The sequence below is a fragment of the Molothrus ater genome, chromosome 2 (genome assembly GCF_012460135.2).
Source record: "Molothrus ater isolate BHLD 08-10-18 breed brown headed cowbird chromosome 2, BPBGC_Mater_1.1, whole genome shotgun sequence".
Classification (NCBI taxonomy): domain Eukaryota; kingdom Metazoa; phylum Chordata; class Aves; order Passeriformes; family Icteridae; genus Molothrus; species Molothrus ater.
Window position 1 is genome coordinate 87,201,614 of NC_050479.2, and position 20,848 is coordinate 87,222,461.

Below are 20,848 nucleotides of genomic sequence, written 5' to 3' on the forward strand. Positions count from 1 at the left end.
TTCTCACTGCCAAGAGACCGCCCTAAATAGCGACACTTTCCCTTGGTTACTCCAGCTCATCAAGGAAGCTCTTCCCATACAGAGGGAACATAAGTCAGACAGGCAAAGAAAGCCAGGCTGGGATACAACACACCTCCATGCAGCTCTACTTATCCATTTGCAGGGCCCTTCCATTACTAGAGGAATACAGCTGCCTACACATCCTCAGCACAGCAGTGGGAGGAATGAGCCTCAGAGCTGGGGAGACCTGGGCAGGTTTGGCCCCTGCTGTTGCCTTGGCACAGCCCACAGCAGGCACAGCCAGTGGAGTGCCTGTCTCGGGGGCTGAGGCCACCACTGCTCCTGTCCCCAGCCTGAAAATGCCTCATCTCCCCGCAGCCCACAGACAGCCCTTTGCTGCTGTCTGCAGCACCAACAGCTCTAGGGAAACCCCTGCTGCCTGCCCTGTGGTTAGACCCTAGTGAGGGCAGGCTTCTTTTCAGACACAAATGCATGAGCACAAATGAAGAGGCAATGTATCTAGGCAGTGGAATTTGTCTCTGATCTCTGTCCCCAAGTCACCCTGTGCCATCTCCTGTCTTGAATCTGTGCATCTCCAAAAGGAAAATCCAGGCTGCAGCAGTGGGTAGTAGTAAGTGAAAGGAGACACAGGGATAAAGAGTTTCTCTATAAGGGCATAAGGACTGTGCAGGGGATGGGAGGGCAAAGGGTTTGGGCAAAAGCACAAGACAAGGAAAAAAATCACGATTCAAGTGAAGTCTTCTGTAAGACAAGGACTAAGGAAACTACATTTTCTTCTCTCTGGCCCCAGTTTGTCCTGGTCTTTAGCCTTGGAAAGATACATGAGCCAGGACAGTTTATCTTGACTTCAAGCAACAGTCTGTACAGGGATTCTGTAGCAATACCTAAAGAAGAAGGAACAGGGTGAGCTGTGAAATGGGCTCAAGTCCAAATCCCAAAACAACAGTCCAAGTTATTGGGCTTGCATCATAGCTTTGCAGATGTCTTGAAGCAGGATAGCTCCACTTATCATTGCACAAATTATTCATAGGACTGCAGCAGGACTATCCCTGGCAATTTGTTGTTGCTGCTCTGCTGCCAGTTGCCACCCTTGCAGTTCTGTTATCAGGAGGGACAGGGTAAATGGCGTCCTCCATAGGTTTTTATAACATTTAATTCTATTCCAGTCAGTTCTGCAGAAGGTAGTAAAATAGTTTGGAGGGCAGCTCTGCAAAGTAACAGATGGGCTTTGGCAAAAAAAAACCAGGCATGTGAGCAAAATAAATGTGATATGAAACAAGGTATCACACATCTGGGAAGTTCCATTTTCCCAGAAATACCTTCCCTGACTGACTTCAGCCAAGCTTGAATACAGCTGGCCATAAATCAGCAGTTCTGTTTCCTGAAAAGCCTCACTCTAATGAGATGCTTTTATTCTGACTCACAGCAGAAACAGGGTCCCTCCTTCCCTCCCACTCTCACTGGCTTCTACCCCACATCCTATGTTGTCCTATAAAACAGCTGATGGCCTGTGGCATGCAGCAGGGGTGCCACAGAGCGGGTTTAAAAGGAGATATGAACCCAAGTCTCACCCAGGACAGCTAATCTCCTCCTCTCCACAGAAACCTTTTGGTTCTGTCCAAGCAACTTTTCCCTATGAAAACCAAACCACCCTGGCCAGCTCAGCTGTCATTCCCACACACAGTGCTGTGTCCCCAGGATAGAAACCAACTCAAAGGGCTGCAGAATCAGATTGTCTCTATCTGAGGAGAACAGAAACTGGGACTAAGCACACCTGGCTGGAATTTACCTTTTGACAGCTGCATCAGAGGGCTGAGGCTTATCAAAAACATACAGACAAGTGGAACAAGTGGAACATACAGACAAGTGGAACATACAGACAAGTGGTGGAGCAAGTACAGCTCACACCTTTTCTTCTGCTGTGCCCCACACCTGTCTGTTACTGCCACTGGGGCAGGAGAGTCCCCCAAGGGAACTCTCTGAGTTTTAAATAAGAAATGAGTACTGTCATAGCTGAAGGGACTGCTGAGTAGGTCAGTGTGCACAACACACTGAGAATAGTTTGGATATCAAACATTAGAGTGGGAAAGTCCTCCTGCCCCCCTGGCTATGAAATCATAAATCTCACTGTGCTACAGCCACAGAAACTTTCTGGGATCCTGTCATCCTGTTAGGCAGCAAAGGACTACCTGTGAGACTTTCCAAGACACAACATATTTTGACACAAAAAAAAAAAAAAATAGGATCAGAGCATAGAAACGGCTGAAAGTCGGAGATTAAAAAATATTGTTACTTTGGCTCCTCTGAGCACACAAAGAAACCTGATGCAATCTGACTGTGATCTAGGAAGCAGAGCTGGAAAGCAGATGAAGCTGCCAGGCTGACAGCATTGCCTGATTTGATTGGGCAGATTGTCACCATGCCAGAGAGGCTGTCACATGGTGGAAAGTTCTCAGCACTGATGTCCTTAATGATGCCAGCAACATGCATGCTGAGAGCATCTAACCATCCCCACAACATAAATGGACAACAGTGAAGGAGGAGCATAAAACCATGAGAATTGTCTTTCTCCATGAAAAAATAAATGGTGCCTGCATCCTTACAGGTGATGGCAACTACAGTTGCAGCTGCAAGCAACTGGTGCTTCAAAATCAACTCTCTCAGAGATTATGTTTGTCTTCAAATGAAGCTCACTTTGGTTACTGGCCACAGACTGCTGCACATCACACAGAATCAAGGAAATGCAACAAGGAGATACAGTCAGGAAGGAAAAAAATACAGGGAGATGAGAATTTAAAGTGACAGACCATCTGGAGAAGAAAATCAACAGAAAAAAAATGCAGGGAGAAGTGAAAGCAAATAAGAAAGAGAACAAAAATAAGTGGAAAATCATGAGGGGAGATCAGTGATGGGCCAGAGACAGGCACACTTCCATCCTGACTGTGCAAGGGTAAGAAAACGCTGTATAATTTACAACACTACAAAGTTTATTCAGTCCATGCACAGGAGGGACAGACCAGAAGATCTTGACTGCTAGTGGAAGAAAAAGAAATCCTTCTCCTACTGCGACTGAAGCCCTTAATCTTTGCCAGACTGGATTCTGGCATATGCTGCAGTCCTGCTGGGAAATGTTAGCAGCACCATCCTAAAGGAGGGGAAGTTCAGCCTCCTTTCATTTAACCTGCTTGATTCTCAAACTAATGAGCCCTCCAGGACCTCAAGCCACATACCACCCAGGGTTCACACCCTACAGGTTAAACATTTTCTGAAACTATTCTGGCTGAAGTGCTTATTTGCACAGGAAACTTCTCCCAGTTGGGACTTTTATTGTATGGGTCGAGTGGAAACTCTAGGCATGAGTCACTTGCCTGCAGCACAGGGAGCAGAAAGATGCACCCATTGAGAATCTGAGAGGCCTGCGGCAAAGCCAGGAGCTGGTAATGGTGTCATACCGAAAGAAACACAAAAGGAGTGAGTCTCAGCTGCCAGCAGAACAGAACAGCCAAGACAACACCTGTACAAGATTCCTAGAGTCATATTCAGTCTTTGCTGAAAGACAGCTGGAGTCTGGCTTGTCATGCTCGAAAGGATGCTAGTCCCTCCCTCTGTGCAAGCAGGCGAGGTGCATTTTGCAGCAATTAAGCTGGGCCAGCTTGCAGCCAGTTCGTTTACAGAGGCTGCGCCTGGGGTTGGCTGCCAGCAACAGGAAATCGTGTCCCAAGCACAGGGGCGAGCTGTGAGCCTAGAGAAGGAAAGTCAAGGGCAAGGGCGGAAAGGCGCAAGAAACGTCGTGCTGGGCCAGAAGCTGTGTTTTCAAGCTCTTATTTTGGGTGCAAAACTGTGTAAACACAAATCCCTGGATTTAGGTCCTGTTGTGGCCGAAATCACTGCACATGACGGTGGGGTTAACCACGCTCCCTGCATGTTGTGACACGTCCTCGACAACGATGAGGATGGCGCCGGAGCCGCCCGGGACCCGCGGGGACTCGGGCGGGCACAGCTCGTGCTCCGCGGGCCGGCGGCGCCGGAGGGGCGGGAGCTGGGATGCGGGAGGCGGGATGCGGGATGCATGATGCGGGATGAGGAGCTGGGATGCAGGATGCGGGATGCGGGATGCAGGAGCCTCCCTCCGCTGCGGGCGCGGCTGTCTGCTGCCGCTCGGTGGCCGCCGCACGGTGAAGCACAGCAGGGCTGCGGTGAGGGGATGATCCCCGGCCCGGCTGTTCAGCTTTCCCGCCGCCTGTCCCGGAAAGCGGCCGTGCCGTGCCGTGCCGTGCCGTGCCGTGCCGTGCCGTGCCGTGCCGTGCCCTGCCGTGCCGTGCCGTGCCGTGCCGTGCCCTGCCGGAGGAGGCTCAGGTTTCCCAGAAGCGACCCGTCTGTGAAAGTTTGACCTCCTCCAGGGGTCCCTCTCCACCTGTTGCTGTGTCCCTCACGCCAGGGTCGCTGCCACCGAACCTGGGTGGGTTCCCCACTACGGGGTTGGGATGCAGGCAGGGTTACCCCTTTTTCTTCTTGTCGGGTGTGGGATGGAGCTGATTGCATAAGGCAGAACCCCCCGAGGAGCTGAGTACTCGGGTCACCGCGCTTGCTTGGACTGATGTGAAGTGACTCATTCTCTGCCTGAAATGGCGTTCCCTCCGAGCCTTGGAGGGATCTGAGATAATGCCAGGATGGCCCCTGTCCCTGGGCAGCAGCACAAGGCGGGAGCACACAATGGAAGCTCCACAGCTCCCTGCAGCTGTGGTTTGGGATACGAACCAGCCAGCTGCCACACTGCCCTCCTGGCAGGGCATATCTGTCCCAGCAAGTCTCTGTGGGAGATGCTGTCATAGCACGTCTGTGACAAACCCAGCCAGTGCAAACTCCTCTGTGCAGTGCCCAGGGCTGGGGCACAGACAGCAGCAGGGCCACAAGCCTGTACACTCCTTCCCTAAATACAAACAGCAGCCTGGGCAGGAAGTGATGCCATGGCAAATCCTCACGTTACTAGAGCAGGGATCCTCACTTCTGCTCAGCCTAAGAATGCAAGCTGCCAAAGATTTGTGAACTGTCTGATGCTTGCTCCAGGCCTGGCAGGAGTGCTGGGCCACCACACAGCCTTGTGCCTCAGTTTCCTGGCATGTGGGTGGGGGAGACAACAAACAAAGTAATTGCAATTACACACTGCTATGTGCCATGCTGAGGGTGGGGAGGTAGGCAGGGACCTGTTTCTGGGAAGTAATTAATTGAGTAATTATTTTCCTTTTGTCAGTTATACTGAAGAGTTTATGTGTTATTTTCAGTCCTTCCCCACATCTGATAATTTGACCATTTAGCTCACACCAGACCAGGCCAAGGGCACATCATTTCGCCACAGAACTACCCAATGTCAGCCCATGGCATTTTCTTGCAGTTTTGACACCAGTCTTTCAGATCACTGCCAGAGTGTTTAACCAGCATCTCAGCTGGTATACCTTAGCTTCAAACTGTGCAAACTCCATCATTATCCATAACCAAACCACAGAATTAAGAGCTGGCTTGGAGATGTACCCTAGAATAGCAGTTCCAGATAAGGTAAGGTCTTTCTCTAATATGGAAAGTTGCCTGGTGAACATGGGTTAGTGATGGACCCAGCACAGTGGAACAGCAGACATCCCTCAGTTATCTTGGACATTTACCGTATTCTAAGTACTCTACACCCAAAATAGTAGAACAGACCAGCTGAACAACTGGATACTTCTGCTGACAACTCATATAAAGCAAAACTCTCCTCCCCTCCAACATCAGCTGGCAAACAGCAAAGGCAGCCTCCTAAGTCAGTAGACTTCAGAGAGCACAAGGGCAGGACTGGGAAGTGTTTCACCCATTCCTGTTGACTTGCTTTTCCTTGTATCTGAGCTGTTTTCTAACTGAGGCTGGCCCCTGCTTGCCACATTGCCCAGCTCAACACCTTAGGCCAGAACGTAGAGGTTCCTTTACCTGTCTGAAGTTGACAGCTGACATCTACTGGTCTCTGCAGTTCCACTGTACTGATAGCAGGGAACTCCCTAACCCTATGGAAATCTAGTCTGAGCAGGAAGCAGAGGTGTCTCAGGGGTCATAATAAGCCCGTGCTACAGCATGCCCTGGTCTCACAGTTTCACTTCCAAGTAAAAGGTGCATGTTTCCAACACACTCCTCAAATACAGACAGCTGCAAGCATGTTATGAACAAGCCCAAACCCAGGCCTGCTGAGCCAAAGTCAAATCTTCCACAACAAGTGCAGCTGTCTCCCTGAGGAGAGGATGAGAAAGAGACAAACAACCACATGCAGCAGATCTGAGTCAGGCCACTGAATACTCCACCGGAAAATGCTCAGACACCATAACGATGAAGGCAATCTAGGAACCTGGACCTAATAAAATGGTTTTCTGTTCTCTTTTTCTCTTACCTCCCCTCTACTTATTGTGGCTCAGCTTTTTCTCACTGTATCTAGCTTTATTTCTTTGTCCTGGAATGCATGTATTGCCACATGTAAATAAAGGGCCAGAGTGTGCCCTCAGGTGCACTGTTGCAAGAACAGAACAAATCTCAAACTTCAGTGCTACCCAAGTCGATGTGTGTCTTTGATTGTCATGGGATGAGAATCCCTCCCAGGATTACACAGAGGGAACAGAAATCAGCACCTGTCCCACTGGACTAACTCCCTCCCTTTGGGCCTTGACTTCAGGAAAGACTGAAACAAGATGTTCATGTCTTTCACCATAAGGGAAGTTTTAAGGCTACAAAGAGGATGTTACATAGAACAGCCTGATTTTGAGAATTTGCTTCTCCTCCTGTTCTCTGGTGCCATAGCAGATTGCTGCTAAGCAGGCTGCTAGCAGCCCTTGGCACTTCCATGACTGCATCGTTCAGCACCTCAAGGACAGCTCCAGGTGCTCCAAGTAGCTCTCTCAAGACACAAGAAGGTCAGTACATGAAGAGGACAATATTGAATCCTGTGACCAGTGTACATGTATTTCCTGGGGATCAAATCACAGGGAAAGAGTGCCAGCACATTGGTTCACAGAGCAGGTGGTTACTGATAGAAACTGAAATCTTTGGTGGTTTGTGTCAATGTGCTGTCTGTGCAGTGGCTGAGGAGAGACGAATTACACCTGACTTGACCATTTCTGCTGGAGAATTGGTGAAGTTTGATGGATGCAGGGAGTAAAGAGAGACATCTGAGGCACTATCAGGTCAGAGGGCCCTGCTGGATCACAACTGACACCTGCATCTCTGCACCAAAGTCATTAAATAGTCTGCAAGGTTACTTTGCATCTGCAAGCACTTTTGACACTATTATTAGGCTGTTTATAATTACAGCAAAACAACATAGTCGTGAGTGGGGTTAAGAGAAGGTGTTCTCAGGCCTGTCTTAACCCCAGAGTTTGCATGAAAGACACAACCGGGGTTAAACAAGGAATTTTTAGCAAAATGTTTTTCTCAACAGAGTCATGGCTCCACCATGACTAAGCTCTGCTGGAGAAGCATTTTTATTTTGTCACAGTAGTCTGGGGGTCTGGAGCTCTTTCACTGTATGATTCTGTGGCTTCTGACCTTGCACCTGGGGAGAGATGCAGTCCACACTATAGTCTCTTTGGTATTTTGTTGCTGCCCCCAAAGATGTGCTTTCACAGCCTAATTTGAGCTCCATGGATTTAAAAAAGATGAAGTACAGGTAATTTTAACATTTACACCAATAATGGCGGCAGTGTTTCCCTGTCCGCTTTCCACCCTTCACTGGATTTAATTCCTAGACAAATGACACCCAGTTAAGTTCCAGCCTCTCACTGTTCGTCTCTTCTTTGTCTCTTTCTCTTTCCATCTCAGCGAAGTCGGCCATCTAAATATTCAGACAAAGGCAGGTAAATCTTTTTCTTCCGTCAGGCGGCGCAGACAACATCCACTTGCAGATCCCATTCCACAGCCCTGGGCTTACCGGCTCTGCCATTCAGATGTAGAGCGGGTGCCAGCCAGGGAGCCTCAGGCTCTAACACTTGCTAATCGCTCAGAATGCATGTGCAAGAGCCAGTCTTGGAGAAAAGCAGAGGGTGTATAGGTGGGGGCAAGGACCAGGCAATGGGGGGATCCCTGTCTCAAGCCCTGACAGATTTGAAAACTGAGCACCATTTTTCCTAATACTAGCATTCGCTCCATTTAGAGACTCGCATCACGGGTGATCTGCTCCTTTGGGGACTTTCTGAGACTTAAAAAAACACAGCACAGATTTGGCACAGTGAGCTGCCTGAAAAGTATGTGCTAACTTGGAAGAATTTGGTTGTGGGATGAGTTAGAAGCATTTCCACACTGTATGCCCACTTATGGCCTGCAGGAGTGTGATTACAGCCACCCACTTGGCACATAATCCTCATTAGCTCTGTCCTGATATTAATTTACCATGGTCACATACATGGGATCATCCTCAGGTGAGAGATGTGGGAGAAAGCAGGTGCCATAATACGTGGTGAACTCGAGAGAACACGAGATTCAGCCACCGCTTTAGTGTCCCGCTTGAACTGAAGGCTCTGGCAGCGCTGCATTTTGTAGGAAGCTATCCCTAGAGAATGAGGAAGACAAAGAAGGCTCAGGAGAGGGGGAAAAAAACCGTTCTGTGTAATTTCAAATTTCATGAGTGGTGTGTGTTTGGAGAACAAAAGACCAAGTGCTTGATGTAGAGCAGCTTTTCGAGGAGAGTGTGGGAGGTGGCTCATGCCAAGCACGGGGCCTTGGTACAGTGCAAAACACGGGATTTGTCATTCCCCCCTTAGGGTGGAAAGCATTTGAAGACAGCTCTGTCTGTGCTGTTTGCTTTTACTAACAGAGCCCATAGGAACAACCACACCAGGAAGGGCAGGGAGGGGGGAGGATTCCAGCAGAGAGGATGCTTGGAAGGTTTTTGCCTGATATGCACATCTCCAATCCATGTTCCCCAGGATTTCACATAACCCTGGCTCCAAGCTGCTTGCAAGACTGCTCCATATTCCAGCTGATGGGCACTGGTAGGGGATGCTTCTTGAGATGAGTGCTCACAGCTACAGCACTCTGGCATCACGCGCATGGCAGGCATGGATGAAGGATTGGTAAAGAAAGAACAGACCTATCAAAGCCTAGAAATTCATGCTCTCACTAGCCTGCTTCCCACCTGCTCTATGACACGCAGCTTTCTTGCCTTTTCAGAGAAGAAAATCCCTGGCACTTGGCCTTGTGCCATGGATGGCCCGTGCCAGTCTGCCCCTGCACTGCTGGCAAAGGGCCACATCACCCAGCAATTCTCAGGGCATCCAGAGACTGGGCTGCCAGGGGGAGGGAGGAGATTCGTCCTTTTCTCTACCTGCTCCCCTAAAGAGTCGGGAGAAAGGAAAACTGTATTTTAATATGAATGAGGGCCTAATTTTTGTTATTCTTTCTTGATTCTTTTCCTTCTACAATCTGTCTCTTGGGTCCAGACTGCAGGCTATGACCATGCTACAGGGGACAGGCTGTCCAGAGCCAAGGGCTGGGCAAGTACTGAGGTCTGCAGGGCAGGAGTGTTTTCATACACCTCACCTGGGGAGTGTTCACTTTTAAATAAAATTTAAAATAAAATGAAATGAAATGAAATGAAATAAAATAAAATAAAGTAAAATAAAATAAAATAAAATATTTTAAAAATTAAAAATAAAAAATAAAATAAATTTTTAACATTTAAAAATAAAATTAAAATAAAATAAGAAATAAAATAATAAAAATATAAAAAGGAATAAAATAATATTAAATTAAATTAAAGAAAAAATATAATAAAAAAATTAAAAATAAATAAAATAAAATTAAATTTAAAATAAAAATAAAAAGAAAATAAAAGAAAATAAATTTTAAAAATTTAAAAAATAAAATAAATTAAATTAAATTTAAAAAATAATAAAAAAATAAAAATAACAAAAATTAAAAATAAAATAATAAAATAATAAAATTTCTCAGAAATAAAATAATAAACTTAAAGGTGCCTGCTAGGGACAAAAGCTCAGACAAGCTCAACAGAACACAGGGCAAGGATTTCCTGTTGCCTTCCCCAAGCACAGACATCGCTGTCAGGGGATGGTGGTTCCCAGGAAAACCTCCGAGGGGCAGTGGGGCTCTGGCCGTGGCTCCCTGTTCAGTGATAGCGAGCCAGCACCCTGCTGCCCCGCTGAGCACCACCAACATGGGCAGAATGGCACAGCGACACGCAGTGGCACTTCACAGCCTCTACCAAAACACAGGCGACCCACATTACAGCCAGCTGCAGGAGGCGGGAGAGCACCTAATCTATGTAAAATTCGAGACAATCTCTACCACTACAGCATTATCCTGTTGATCAAAATGAGTTTAGCGATGCTCTGAGGTCGGAAAAGCCCAGCACTTCTGACCCAGTGGTATGAGCTCCAGAGCTGGATTTACAGCATTAGCCAGCTGGTGCTTCCCCAGCCTCTATCCATGTAAACTGGAGTTTTTGCATCACTTCAGAGCAAGCTTGAGCTCCAGCCCTCTGCAGGTAGGGACCCTACTGAGAATAATGGGAGATCCTTGTAGGGGGAACTTCCAGGATGAAACACCTTCCAGCCACTGTCCCATCTCACTGTGCTTAGACAAAGAGGTCAAGACTGCTTTTGGACCTGAGCTTGTGTCTCTGCTGCTGAAGCACTACAGAAGGGTTTGTTGGAGCATGCCACAGCCCAGTGGGTGGCTGCATTCAGTCCCACACACTTGATAGGAAAGATGTGTGCTGATGTCCTTACAAACAATCCCATGGGTGAGGGTATGGGTGTCAAGAATAAGTCAACTTCTTACTCACCTAAATAATGCTCCTCAGTACATAATGAGTGCATAATGAGCTGAGAACTGAAAAATAAGGGGGTAGCCACACAATGAAGGGAGAGGGGGACACAATCCAGGGTCAAAACCCAAACTGTTCCTGCTATTTGGCCCTGATGGGATAAACAGGATTAGACTAGATCTGACCTGTGTTGCAGTTTCAGCTGAAAACAGTTCCAGAAGAAATACAAGTGGATACTTGCATCTGCTCTGTGAGTCATTCCCAACACTTTTTAAAAGCATATAATCTCTAGAAATTTTGAAATTTTGAAAATTTTAAAAATTTTCCCAACATTATTTGAAAGCACATCAGCGCTAGAGATTCATGAACAGGATATCCAGTCTGAAGGCTGATGGTGCCACTAGGCAGATGTTCTAAACCTGATCACCCCATGATCTTCCCAAATGTCCACATCATGTTTCCCATAGCATCCTCTGTGTCTGTATGACTTCTGGATTTACCTTTGCAATGTTTTCATGTGTATCATTTATTTGGGGAAAATAAGTGAATTTCTTTTCCTTAATAAATTCTGACTTTAGATGGTATGGTTTTATACACTTACACAAGTCTTATTTCTCTCACAATTACATTTAAAAATATATGTTTAGTAAGCTGATTAGAGTTACTGTTGGGGTGAAGGAGCAATTTATCCTCACTGGAAGGGGATATGTGGAAAAGCGATTTGGTGGTTAAAGCATAAAACAAAGGGAATGGAGGGCAAATGGGATGCGAAAACAAAAATATGAACAAAGACCTAAAAAAAAAAAAAAAGGGGGAGGGGGAGAATTAAATCAGCTGCATGCTCACTACAAAGCAGGTCTGACCCTGGGACAGAAGCTGATATATACAAAAAAACTAATCTATGTATGAAACTTGCAGACTGCGAGCAGTCCTGCTGCCTTTCCAAGCACACACAGGCAGCTCTCCGAGGGAGGATTCGCTGGCAGAGGGGGTGTTACTCCCTCGGTAAAACTCTAATCCCTCTGCCGCGGCTCCCCCTGCCCAGCCGTGTGTCCTCGCACGGCTCGGGGCTGCCCGCAGCCTCCGGGGCCGCCAAACACCAGGGCTGGGCTTGCAGAAACCCCGCGGGACTTCCCGTCCTTGCCAGGGGCTGCTTCTGGCGAGCTCGGAGAGACACCACGCGTGTCCCGGGGGGACAGCCCTGCCGGCAGGAGACCCGGGGACCGGCGGCTCCCTGCCCCGCCAAGGGCAGCAGGACGGCTTCGCCCCCGAGGGAAAATCCCTTTCCGCTCGTGCATCTGCTCTGCGAGCGAGTGACCTGCCCAAACCCACAGCCCGGCTGCCTCGGCTTGCTTTGGGGCCAGAACCAGGCTCTGGCTCTGACTCGGTATTTTCATTATAAGAGATTATATCCTCTTTCTCCCTCATTCCTAATAGTCCTGACTGATCTTGTCCGGATTCTGAGAAACTAAATCATTCATTAGGAGGTGATCAAAAGTAAGCCCGGCAAGGACCCTTACTTGCTGGCTCAGGGGACCAGCTGGGGCTCATTAGGACTCAAGATAGGAGGCGGAGATAAATTGAAATCAAGGGAGGTCTTTCTCTGTCAGGTCCTAAAGACGTTTAGCAGTGCAGCAGGTTAGTAGCTATGCCCCTGCCTGTGCCCCGTTTCCTTGCACTGGAGGAGGTGGGGAATTTGCTTGGTGCGTCACGTGCCTTCACTTGTACTTTTTCCAGGTGGTTTTCCAGGTTTTGTAACTCCCGGGGTGTGAGATCCTACCGATAAGTTTTTAATTTCCTTAAAGTAAGCAGTAATAGCTGGGGGAGGAGGGTGGCAAGGGAAACAGTTTATTCTTCCCAAGAAGACCGTAGGCCCTAACTTCAAATCCTTAAGAACTGTAAAGCTGTTTTACAGCTGGAGTGCTCTTGTCTCCGTTTGAATTTGAGCAGGTGATTCCTATCCCTCCCTGCTGAGCAACATTTTTTTTAAATTAATTTTTGTTTTAAAATATTGCTTTCTAAAACGTCTTAAATGGCGGGGGAAAGAAGCTTGGAAAATGTGCAGAACCGGACTGCCTGGCTCAGCCTTGGGCGAGCCGCTGGGAGAAGCAGCCCGGATTTCTTTGAGCCCTCTTCCCCGCCACACAGACACGGCTCTGAGGGGCCATCCCCCTGCCCCCGCCCGGATTCACTCGCGGCGAGGTGCAGGGCTTATCTCTTTGCAATGATGGTTGCGATCTGCAATGCAGACGCACAAATCTCCTCATGCCCGCGGCGGGTTCCGGGGCCATTCTCTCTGTTTGGGTGGAGAACTGTGAAATGTGGGGGTGGGGGTGTCTGCCCAGCTCCGTCCAACTCACCGGGCGACTCCTCTCGGGCCTGCTGCCCCGAGGGGCGAGCAGGGACCTCCTTCCCACGCCCCAGCAGGGAGTGATGTACTCATCCTCGCCGTGGCATCCACCAGCCAAGCTGGCAGGCGCAGCCCGGTGGCCCGGCCCTCCCCCGGTTCCTGAATGCCCTCGAAGTCCCTTCCCCCTAATCAACCAACTTTTAACATGACAATGGCCATGACAATACCCTCCAGCCAAGGCCAGGCTGGGGCGGACTTAAAGCATCTCCCCCCCAAAGGTGCGTATGTCCTCGGGCTGCCGGCAGTCTCAGCGGTCACCTCGACTCATGCTTGGTGCAGGGGCACCCGGCCCGGCCATGAGCGCCCACCTAGCCTCGTCGCAATACGTGCTGTACCCGGGCGCGGCCAGGTACGGGGACTATTACTGGCTCTCTGCAGGCAGCATGGACGGCGTGCCCACCGAGGAGGCTCCGGCGCCGGACGCGCTGCCGCTGCCCGCGGCCAAGACGCCCAGTCCCTCAGGTACGTGGCGGGCCGAGCCATCGGGCTGCCCTGGCCTGGCAGTGGCCGCGAGCCCCGGGGCTGGGAGGCGATGCCGATGCTGCGGGCGGGAGCCGGCTGCCAGCGTGGCCACTCGGCCCACACGGGACGGGCCTCAGGGGCGCAGCGGTTCCGCTGCCGTGAGGCGACCTGTGCCCTGCCGCCCACGGCTGCGAGTCCCCAGGGCACCCGCAATCTCAATTTCTCCCGATTAGCTGGACTTTCAAGGTTTTTTGAGTCTTCCCTGAGTTATTTTGCCCACCGCAGTTGTCTTTTCTCCTCAGTTGAGTCTCCAGCTTCCTCCAGCTCCGGGACGCTCACGCAGTACCACACCCCCGACTCCGCCACCAGCCCCACTGCAGCGGGGAGCCCTTCTCCCCACTCCTCCCTCCAGAAGGTCAAGGCGCAAGGCAAGGGTGTGGCGAAGACGGGCAAGAGCCGCACAGCCTTCTCGCAGGAGCAGCTGAAAGCCCTGCACCAGCGCTTCCAGAGCCAGAAGTACCTCAGCCCCCAGCAGATCCGGGAGCTGGCTGCTGCTCTTCAGCTCACCTACAAGCAGGTGAACATCTTTTTTTTTTTTTTTTCTTTTTTTGGGGGGTTTTTTTGGTTGGTTGGTTGGTTGGTTGGGGTTTTTTTGGTGGGTTTTTTTTTTGGTTTGGTTTTTGGGGTTTTTTTTAGTGTGTGGTTTTTGTTTTTCTTGGACCCCAGAGAGAAGTTTCTTTCATTATCTTGCAAGTGCTACCTCTTACATGAGAGAGCAGAGGGTGTGAAAATCTATGACTCAGTCTTACGTTTGGTTCCAGCACTATCCACCCACTGCGTGCAGGTGTTCGAAAGGCCCTGCAGAGCAGCGAAGCAGGGCTGTGCAGAGTCAGGTTAGTGCTCTGCATGGACATGTGCTGTTTCTGAGTGTAGAAGGAGACCTGCGCTGCTAGGCAAGAGGCCTTTCCTGGTCGGAGTGGCACTGTGGGCTCTCCCTAGAGGAAGGAAGGGTCCTTGCCTCAGCAGCTGCCTGTGTCTGACTAAAGGAGCGACCCATTCCTGAGCCCTGACCATGACACAGTGGTGAGATGGTGCTGTACAACCTGATTCCTGCAGTTGCCTTGGCTGGTGTTTTAGGCAGGCTTTTTGAAGTCGGGAAAGATCCAGTGGTGATCTAAGGAATAGGAATGTTAGTTTTCATGTCTCAGCTCTGTGATTTTACAGCCACCTGTATTTGCTGCAGGTGTTGTTAACTGCTGAAATTATTTACAGTATTAGAAGTCAGAAATGGGATTGTAGCAGAAATAAAGATGTATAGTAAGCTCTTAAAAATTAATTTCTAAAAATTAATTTCTGCATCACTTTTAGGTGAAAACATGGTTTCAGAATCAACGGATGAAATTTAAGCGTTGCCAAAAGGAGAGCCAGTGGATGGATAAAGGGATGTATTTACCACAGGTGAGTAAACTCCCCCATCACCACCAGTCACGGCTCCTCCAGTCTGCGGGGAGAATGCCCAACCTGGAAATTCAAACGAGCCGCAGGACTCAATATTACCGAGCCAGTTTTATTCCTCGTAACAGGGCTTACGATGGCATCTCTTTTAAGCTGGTTTCCCCCCCCAGCGTGGTTGTTTCTTGGACATGTTGAGCTGGAGATTGCTAACCAGGTCATCTCTGCCATTACTGGTCTCTTGGGAGGACAATGGGCCTGAAAAAGGCGCTATTGTTCGGCTTGGAGGGGGGGGGGGGGGCTGGAGAAGAAAAGAGGACCCATCCGAAAGAATGGGCCGTTGGTGTGGTTCTGCACTGCTGAACGACTTTCTTTGTCTCCTAGAATGGGGTTCATCAGGCTGCATACCTGGATATAGCACCCACGTTCCACCAGGTCTTCCCTGCCGGTTCCAGCAGGAACTTCCAGGCCGTGTCCAACGTGCACCAGACTTACAGCAGTGGACAGACTTACGGAAATGGGCAGAACCTGTACTCGTTCCCCTCTGTGGAGGATGAGGGGCTGTTTGGAAAAGGTGGGACGAGCTGCAATACCCAGCAAACCATGGGTTTATTAAGCCAGCAAATGAACTTCTATCACAGCTACTTTGACAATATAGATTATGTCAGTGTGGAGGTTGAAGACACCTTCAACTTCCAGAACCCCTCTGACACTGTCACACCATTTTCGAGCTCTCCTATACAGAATCAATGCCAGTTACCTTGGCATCCCATGGGGACCCAGAGTGGGTATGAGTCTCAGGTTTGAGTATTTTTTTCTCCCACCTCTTTTGTTCACCCATGGGATTTCCAGGGTTTTGAAGTCGTGTTCATTTGTTTTTCTTGCCCCTCCTCCACTACTGCTGTTTTATCTAATGGGGGGGGGGGCTCAGCACCCTGCTGCCTGGAGCTAGTTTCCTATTTAAGTGCGCCTGTCTGTTCATAGCTAACCCTTGGCAAAGATGCTTTGGGTACTGATGAGTTTGAACCTCATTTATTGAGGCCAGTGTGCAATGTTCCAGCTGTGAACAGTAAAGGTTGTTAAGGTCTGTTTGTTGTTCAAGTCTCACCTTCTTTGCTGCCTCTCTAGCAGGTGATCTCTGATCCTTGCCCCGTGTGTCTTGCAGCAGAGCTTCCACTGCAAAGGAGGTCAATGTTTGTTGTTGCTGAATAATTTGTTATGAAGTTTGTTTTTTGCAGTGTTACCAAGCATGTTTTATGTTATATTCATGTTGTGTTTTATTGGTTTTTCTGCTAAATGTTCAATGTTCTTAATGTTCTTACAAAGTTGTTTGACTTGAAAATAAATTACTTTATTTTAATATTGTGATGCTGTCAACAGCTTGCATTTGAACAGCTGGCTACGAGAGTGATTGTGCTACACAGGTTAGACCTGCAGTACTGAGGAAAGGGAGGGGAAAAATAACTCTGCCGTGTTTCTCCCAGAGGTGGGATCAAGTAATTGTTTAAAAAGAGCAAGCCACAGAGGTCTATCAGCCTGTTTTTAATAGGCAGGTGTGTAACCTACTGCAAGGAGGGCGGGGGAGGCGAGGCTCTAGGGCCAGGCGACTAGACAAGCTGCTGGCTTAAAGTGATGTGCAGTCCTGTAACGTGCTTCTATTAGCCCTTGAGCAGCAGTGCTTCAAAAGAAAGTATTGAAAAAGGATGGAGCAAAAGAAAGTGTCCTGGAGATTGTGTGGGCCTCCTGCTGGTGCTCCAGAAGGTCACAACTGGAGGTCTGGAATCCCACCTAAATAAATATGCAGCTCTGTTGGGGTTCTTGTGGTGACCTCAAATGGCAACAGAAGTCTGCGACTAGGTAACAAAATCTTCTGCCTCCGGCACTGCAACAAAACCAGAACGAAGTTGCTATTTAGTCATACTCCCGACTAGCAGAAATTGTCTTTAGGTTTAATCCTACGTTCTTTAAAGTACACTACACAACTGAAGCCCTTCATCTGCCCAAAAGGGGTAATTCAATGGGTACTCCCACCGAGCACAATTAGCTAAACTGGCAGCTGACTGCTCGGGCTCAGACTGCTGCAGGTCCTTTGCCGAACAGAACCTGTTTGTGTGGGTGCAAAGGCATATCCCCTCTTTTCCTGTTGCAACGCTGCAATCCTCTGCTCCTGAGGCAAGGTACAGTAGGTACAGGAAGGAGAGAGGAGCAGAGGCTTGAGCCTGTGTAGAGAAGGACAAAAGAATGAGTCACTAAAATGTTTAGACTGCCAACCTTAAAAAAGGAGAAAAAGGTTAAGCTGGCCCGGGAGAAGGGGAAAAGGTTCACACGGTTTTCTGTATTACAGAGCAAGAGCTTCTTTCTCATCTGGATGGGAGATTCATATCCCAGTAGCATTGAATGAATTCTGGGTAATTTTCTAGCAGAAGTATTTCAACAATTTATTTGAAAAAAATAAAGGTGAACCATATAAATCACCTAAATGAGTCATACATACTATGCCTTGTCTTTCAGCTTTAGAATTAGCAGCTTACGATTTTGGGGTTCTTTTAAGATGCAGTCTTTAAAGAAGTAATATACAGATCTTTGCAGAACAGTTGCAGAGAATGCCTGCTGCAGTTTACCTGTGCTGCTCTGTATATTTTGTTTCCATGGTCTGCTGCAAAGGTAAGGAGATAGCCAGAACTGCTGGCAGATGTCTTTCTGCAAAACCAGATATTGTTGCTAAAACAGCCCTGGGGCTGAAAATGATTGCTCTGCATGTTGTGGTTTGTTACTCCATGTACTGTGGGAGTGTTCTGTGGAAATTGAGTGTTCCCTCATGGCTGTGTTATTCCCCTGATTGCTCAGCCTGGATTGTGTGCAGGTTTGGCAAACACGTGTAGCTGGAGGGAGCGTGTGGAGCAGCTGTTCTTAGAGTTTTGGAAGGTGGGCTGGAAAGGACTCACAGTTGCCCAGGAAGTGTTTCTAGAGCCTGTGGAATTAAAAATCAGGACTGTCTTTCCACAGAGCTGGTGATCTGTTACCTTCACATGCCTGAATCACATCACCATGTGAAACAACTGCACAGGTAATTGGGCACTACTACCAAAACTGGTGGAGATGCAGGTGCCTCCAGCCTCATCCTTGCAGAAGTGTTGGCATTAGTTCCTTAGAGGAAGAAAAAGCATGCCAGCAAAAGCTCTTTCTGCTAGGATGCATTACACCTCTGTTAGGACTGCCGCTTCCCGTGACTGTAGCTGTGTAACAGTGACTTCTGCACACTGCAAACATTTGCTTTGCTAGGAAATCTTTTTAGGATTAAGCTGTAAGATGATTTGGAGCTCTTGCGTTACAGCTTGTGGGAATACGCTCATTACAATCTGCTTGTGGGAATACACTCCTCATTTACAATATCTGCAGTGACAAAAAAGCTGCAGATGTAGTTCCGGTGATGCAGAGAACTCCACCTAAACAGAAGAAATTGGGTCTGGTAGAGATTATGCAGACCAGGATTTTATTCTGTAGTTCACTGGGTTCCAGCTATCCCACAGGGAAAATACCAAGAGCAGTGGAAACAACCTCATTCCTTGCTTTTCATGTCAGTGTGGCCTGCAGGGGTTTTACAAGCTACATCTTTCTTCTGAGTGATCCAGGAGCAAGGGCTCACAGGCTCACAGCCCCAGTTGTCTCTCAAGCCCCAGTTGTCTCTCCAGTGCAGATAAAAGTAATGATCTTTGCGTTAATAGGCTCTTTCCTAGAGGCATACGTAAGCATATTTAGCTATCTAACAACACCACATGACCTGAATGCTGAGCTAGCAGGGTTTTGGAAATTTTCAGTCAAGCATTGCCACATCTCTCTTGCCTGGCCTGTCATCAGAGGGCAGCAGCATATTGGCTGATACTGAATAGTCATGAAGCATGAATTATTCTAAATCATTGCACTTGGATATTAAAATAAAAGGAAAAAAAACAAACTAAATTTAAAAAACCCCAACATCAAATAACCAAACCAAAACAAAAACCCCAAGAAACCACAATCCCAAGTATTTTCCAACCTGTGAGGGTCATGTAGTCTTCCTGCTGTCCAAAGTTTTGAAGAGTACCCTTGGGTCATATCTGAGAATCTCTTTCATAACCAAGCTAGAATTAATTTCTCATATTTGACAAAAGTCCATCTGCTGTCTAGCAGCTGGAGAGTGTTCAGGCCATTAAATCCTTTACAAATTACAACACTGGGACTTCTGCTTTGGGGGAGCCCCAAGATCCAGCAAAGTCATAGCTTAGATACTAGAGAAAGACCAGAAAAGAAACTAAGTCCCCAGTGTCCCTCTGGCTGGCTGGGGCTGAGGGCCCCCTCTAACAGTAGCTACATTCCTGCTGTTTTTACACAGAACATTGGGAATGCAGCTCCTGAGACAGCAGACATCAGTGATCTCCCTTCCTGGGAGCTGCTTATTTGCCTTTTTGGAATTGCTGCAGGCTTTTGGACTCCATAACCACCTGTGACAATAAGGTCTATCTTTGGATGTTACCTCTGAAAGATTATGTCTCTGAGGAAACCACAAGATTTGGTACTGTTTGCTGAAGGTCAATAGCAGGGAGATCACAGCTGCTGTTCTTACAGACAACAGCTTTCTGCAAGCCAGTCCCAGAGCCTCCACAGCAAAATCCGGCCTGTCCTAAAGCATCTCTGAAGGAGCAGGGCATGACATGTGGCTCCTTTTCCAGAGAATTATTAGTGAGGACGTGCTGCAAGCTCAACTTTTTTCACCTACAGCGGCCTTTGATGGGTTGGCATGGAAAGGTTTTAGGTTATATTCAGATAAGTAAACAGAACTGTTGGCTTGAGAAGAACTGAAAAATATCTTCATTCTGGTGTGAGAGCCTTGATAATTGCCGCTATTGTCCACCCTCCAATGCTAGCCAGCACCTTTTCAGAGGACTTAATTGTTCCCCACCCCTGGTTTCAAGAACAGTCTTGCCCATCCTTAGCGACTTGATGGTTGCAAGAGGAGAAGGCGGGGGCTGTGCCGAGACTACGTGACTCACCATCCAAAAGGCTTTTATCTTTACCAGATCATGCCGGCCACGTGTTGTGGTTCAATGCCAGGCCGTAAATAAGCACCATGCAGCACTCAACTTGATCACACCCCATCACTGGATGGGGAAGAGAATCAGAAGACTAAAAGCGAGAAAACTCGTGGATTGAGATAAAAACCATTTAATAGGTAAAGCAAAAGCCGCACACACAAACAAAGCAAAACCAGGAATTCATTCACCCCCTTCCCATAGGCAGGCCACCTCCAGGACAACAGAGCCCCATCCTGTGTAATGATTCCTTAGAAAGACAAATGCCATCACTCTGGATGTCCCCCTCTTCCTCCCCCCAGTTTTCTACACTGACCCCAATGCCATATGGTATGGAATATCCATTTGGTCAGCTGGGGTCAGTCTTCCCAGCTGTGTCTCCTAACTCCTTGTGCACCCCGGCCTTCTTGCTGTCAGGGAGATAATGAGAAGCAGAAAAGGCCTTGACACTGTGCAATTCCTGCTCAACAATAATGAAAACATCTCTGTATTATCAACTCCATTCTCAGCACAAATCCAAAACACAGCCCCATGCCAGATACTGAAGAAAATTAACGAACACAACCAAAGTCAGCACACCATACAGTTTACAGTATAGTCAGAGTGTCTGTGTGAGGGAATGGGAGAGGGAACAAACAGCTG

At 48.2% G+C, this 20,848-nt stretch overlaps 1 protein-coding gene across 1 annotated transcript; it reads left to right on the forward strand.

Annotated features, from left to right (window-relative positions):
* Nucleotides 1–13,489: 13,489 nt before the first annotated feature.
* On the forward strand, nt 13,490–15,944 carry LOC118693062 (homeobox protein NANOG-like). Its single transcript, XM_036393379.1, has 4 exons — nt 13,490–13,685; nt 13,988–14,262; nt 15,054–15,143; nt 15,522–15,944. The coding sequence occupies exons 1-4, from the start codon at nt 13,490–13,492 to the stop codon at nt 15,942–15,944; spliced, it is 984 nt and encodes a 327-aa protein (XP_036249272.1).
* Nucleotides 15,945–20,848: the final 4,904 nt, after the last annotated feature.

Coding starts and splice junctions, on each gene's coding strand:
- LOC118693062 (XM_036393379.1), top strand. CDS start 13,490: ATGCTTGGTGCAGGGGCACCCGGCCCGGCCATGAGCGCCCACCTAGCC. Junction 13,686..13,987: donor CAAGACGCCCAGTCCCTCAG/GTACGTGGCGGG, acceptor TTTTCTCCTCAG/TTGAGTCTCCAGCTTCCTCC. Junction 14,263..15,053: donor TTCAGCTCACCTACAAGCAG/GTGAACATCTTT, acceptor CATCACTTTTAG/GTGAAAACATGGTTTCAGAA.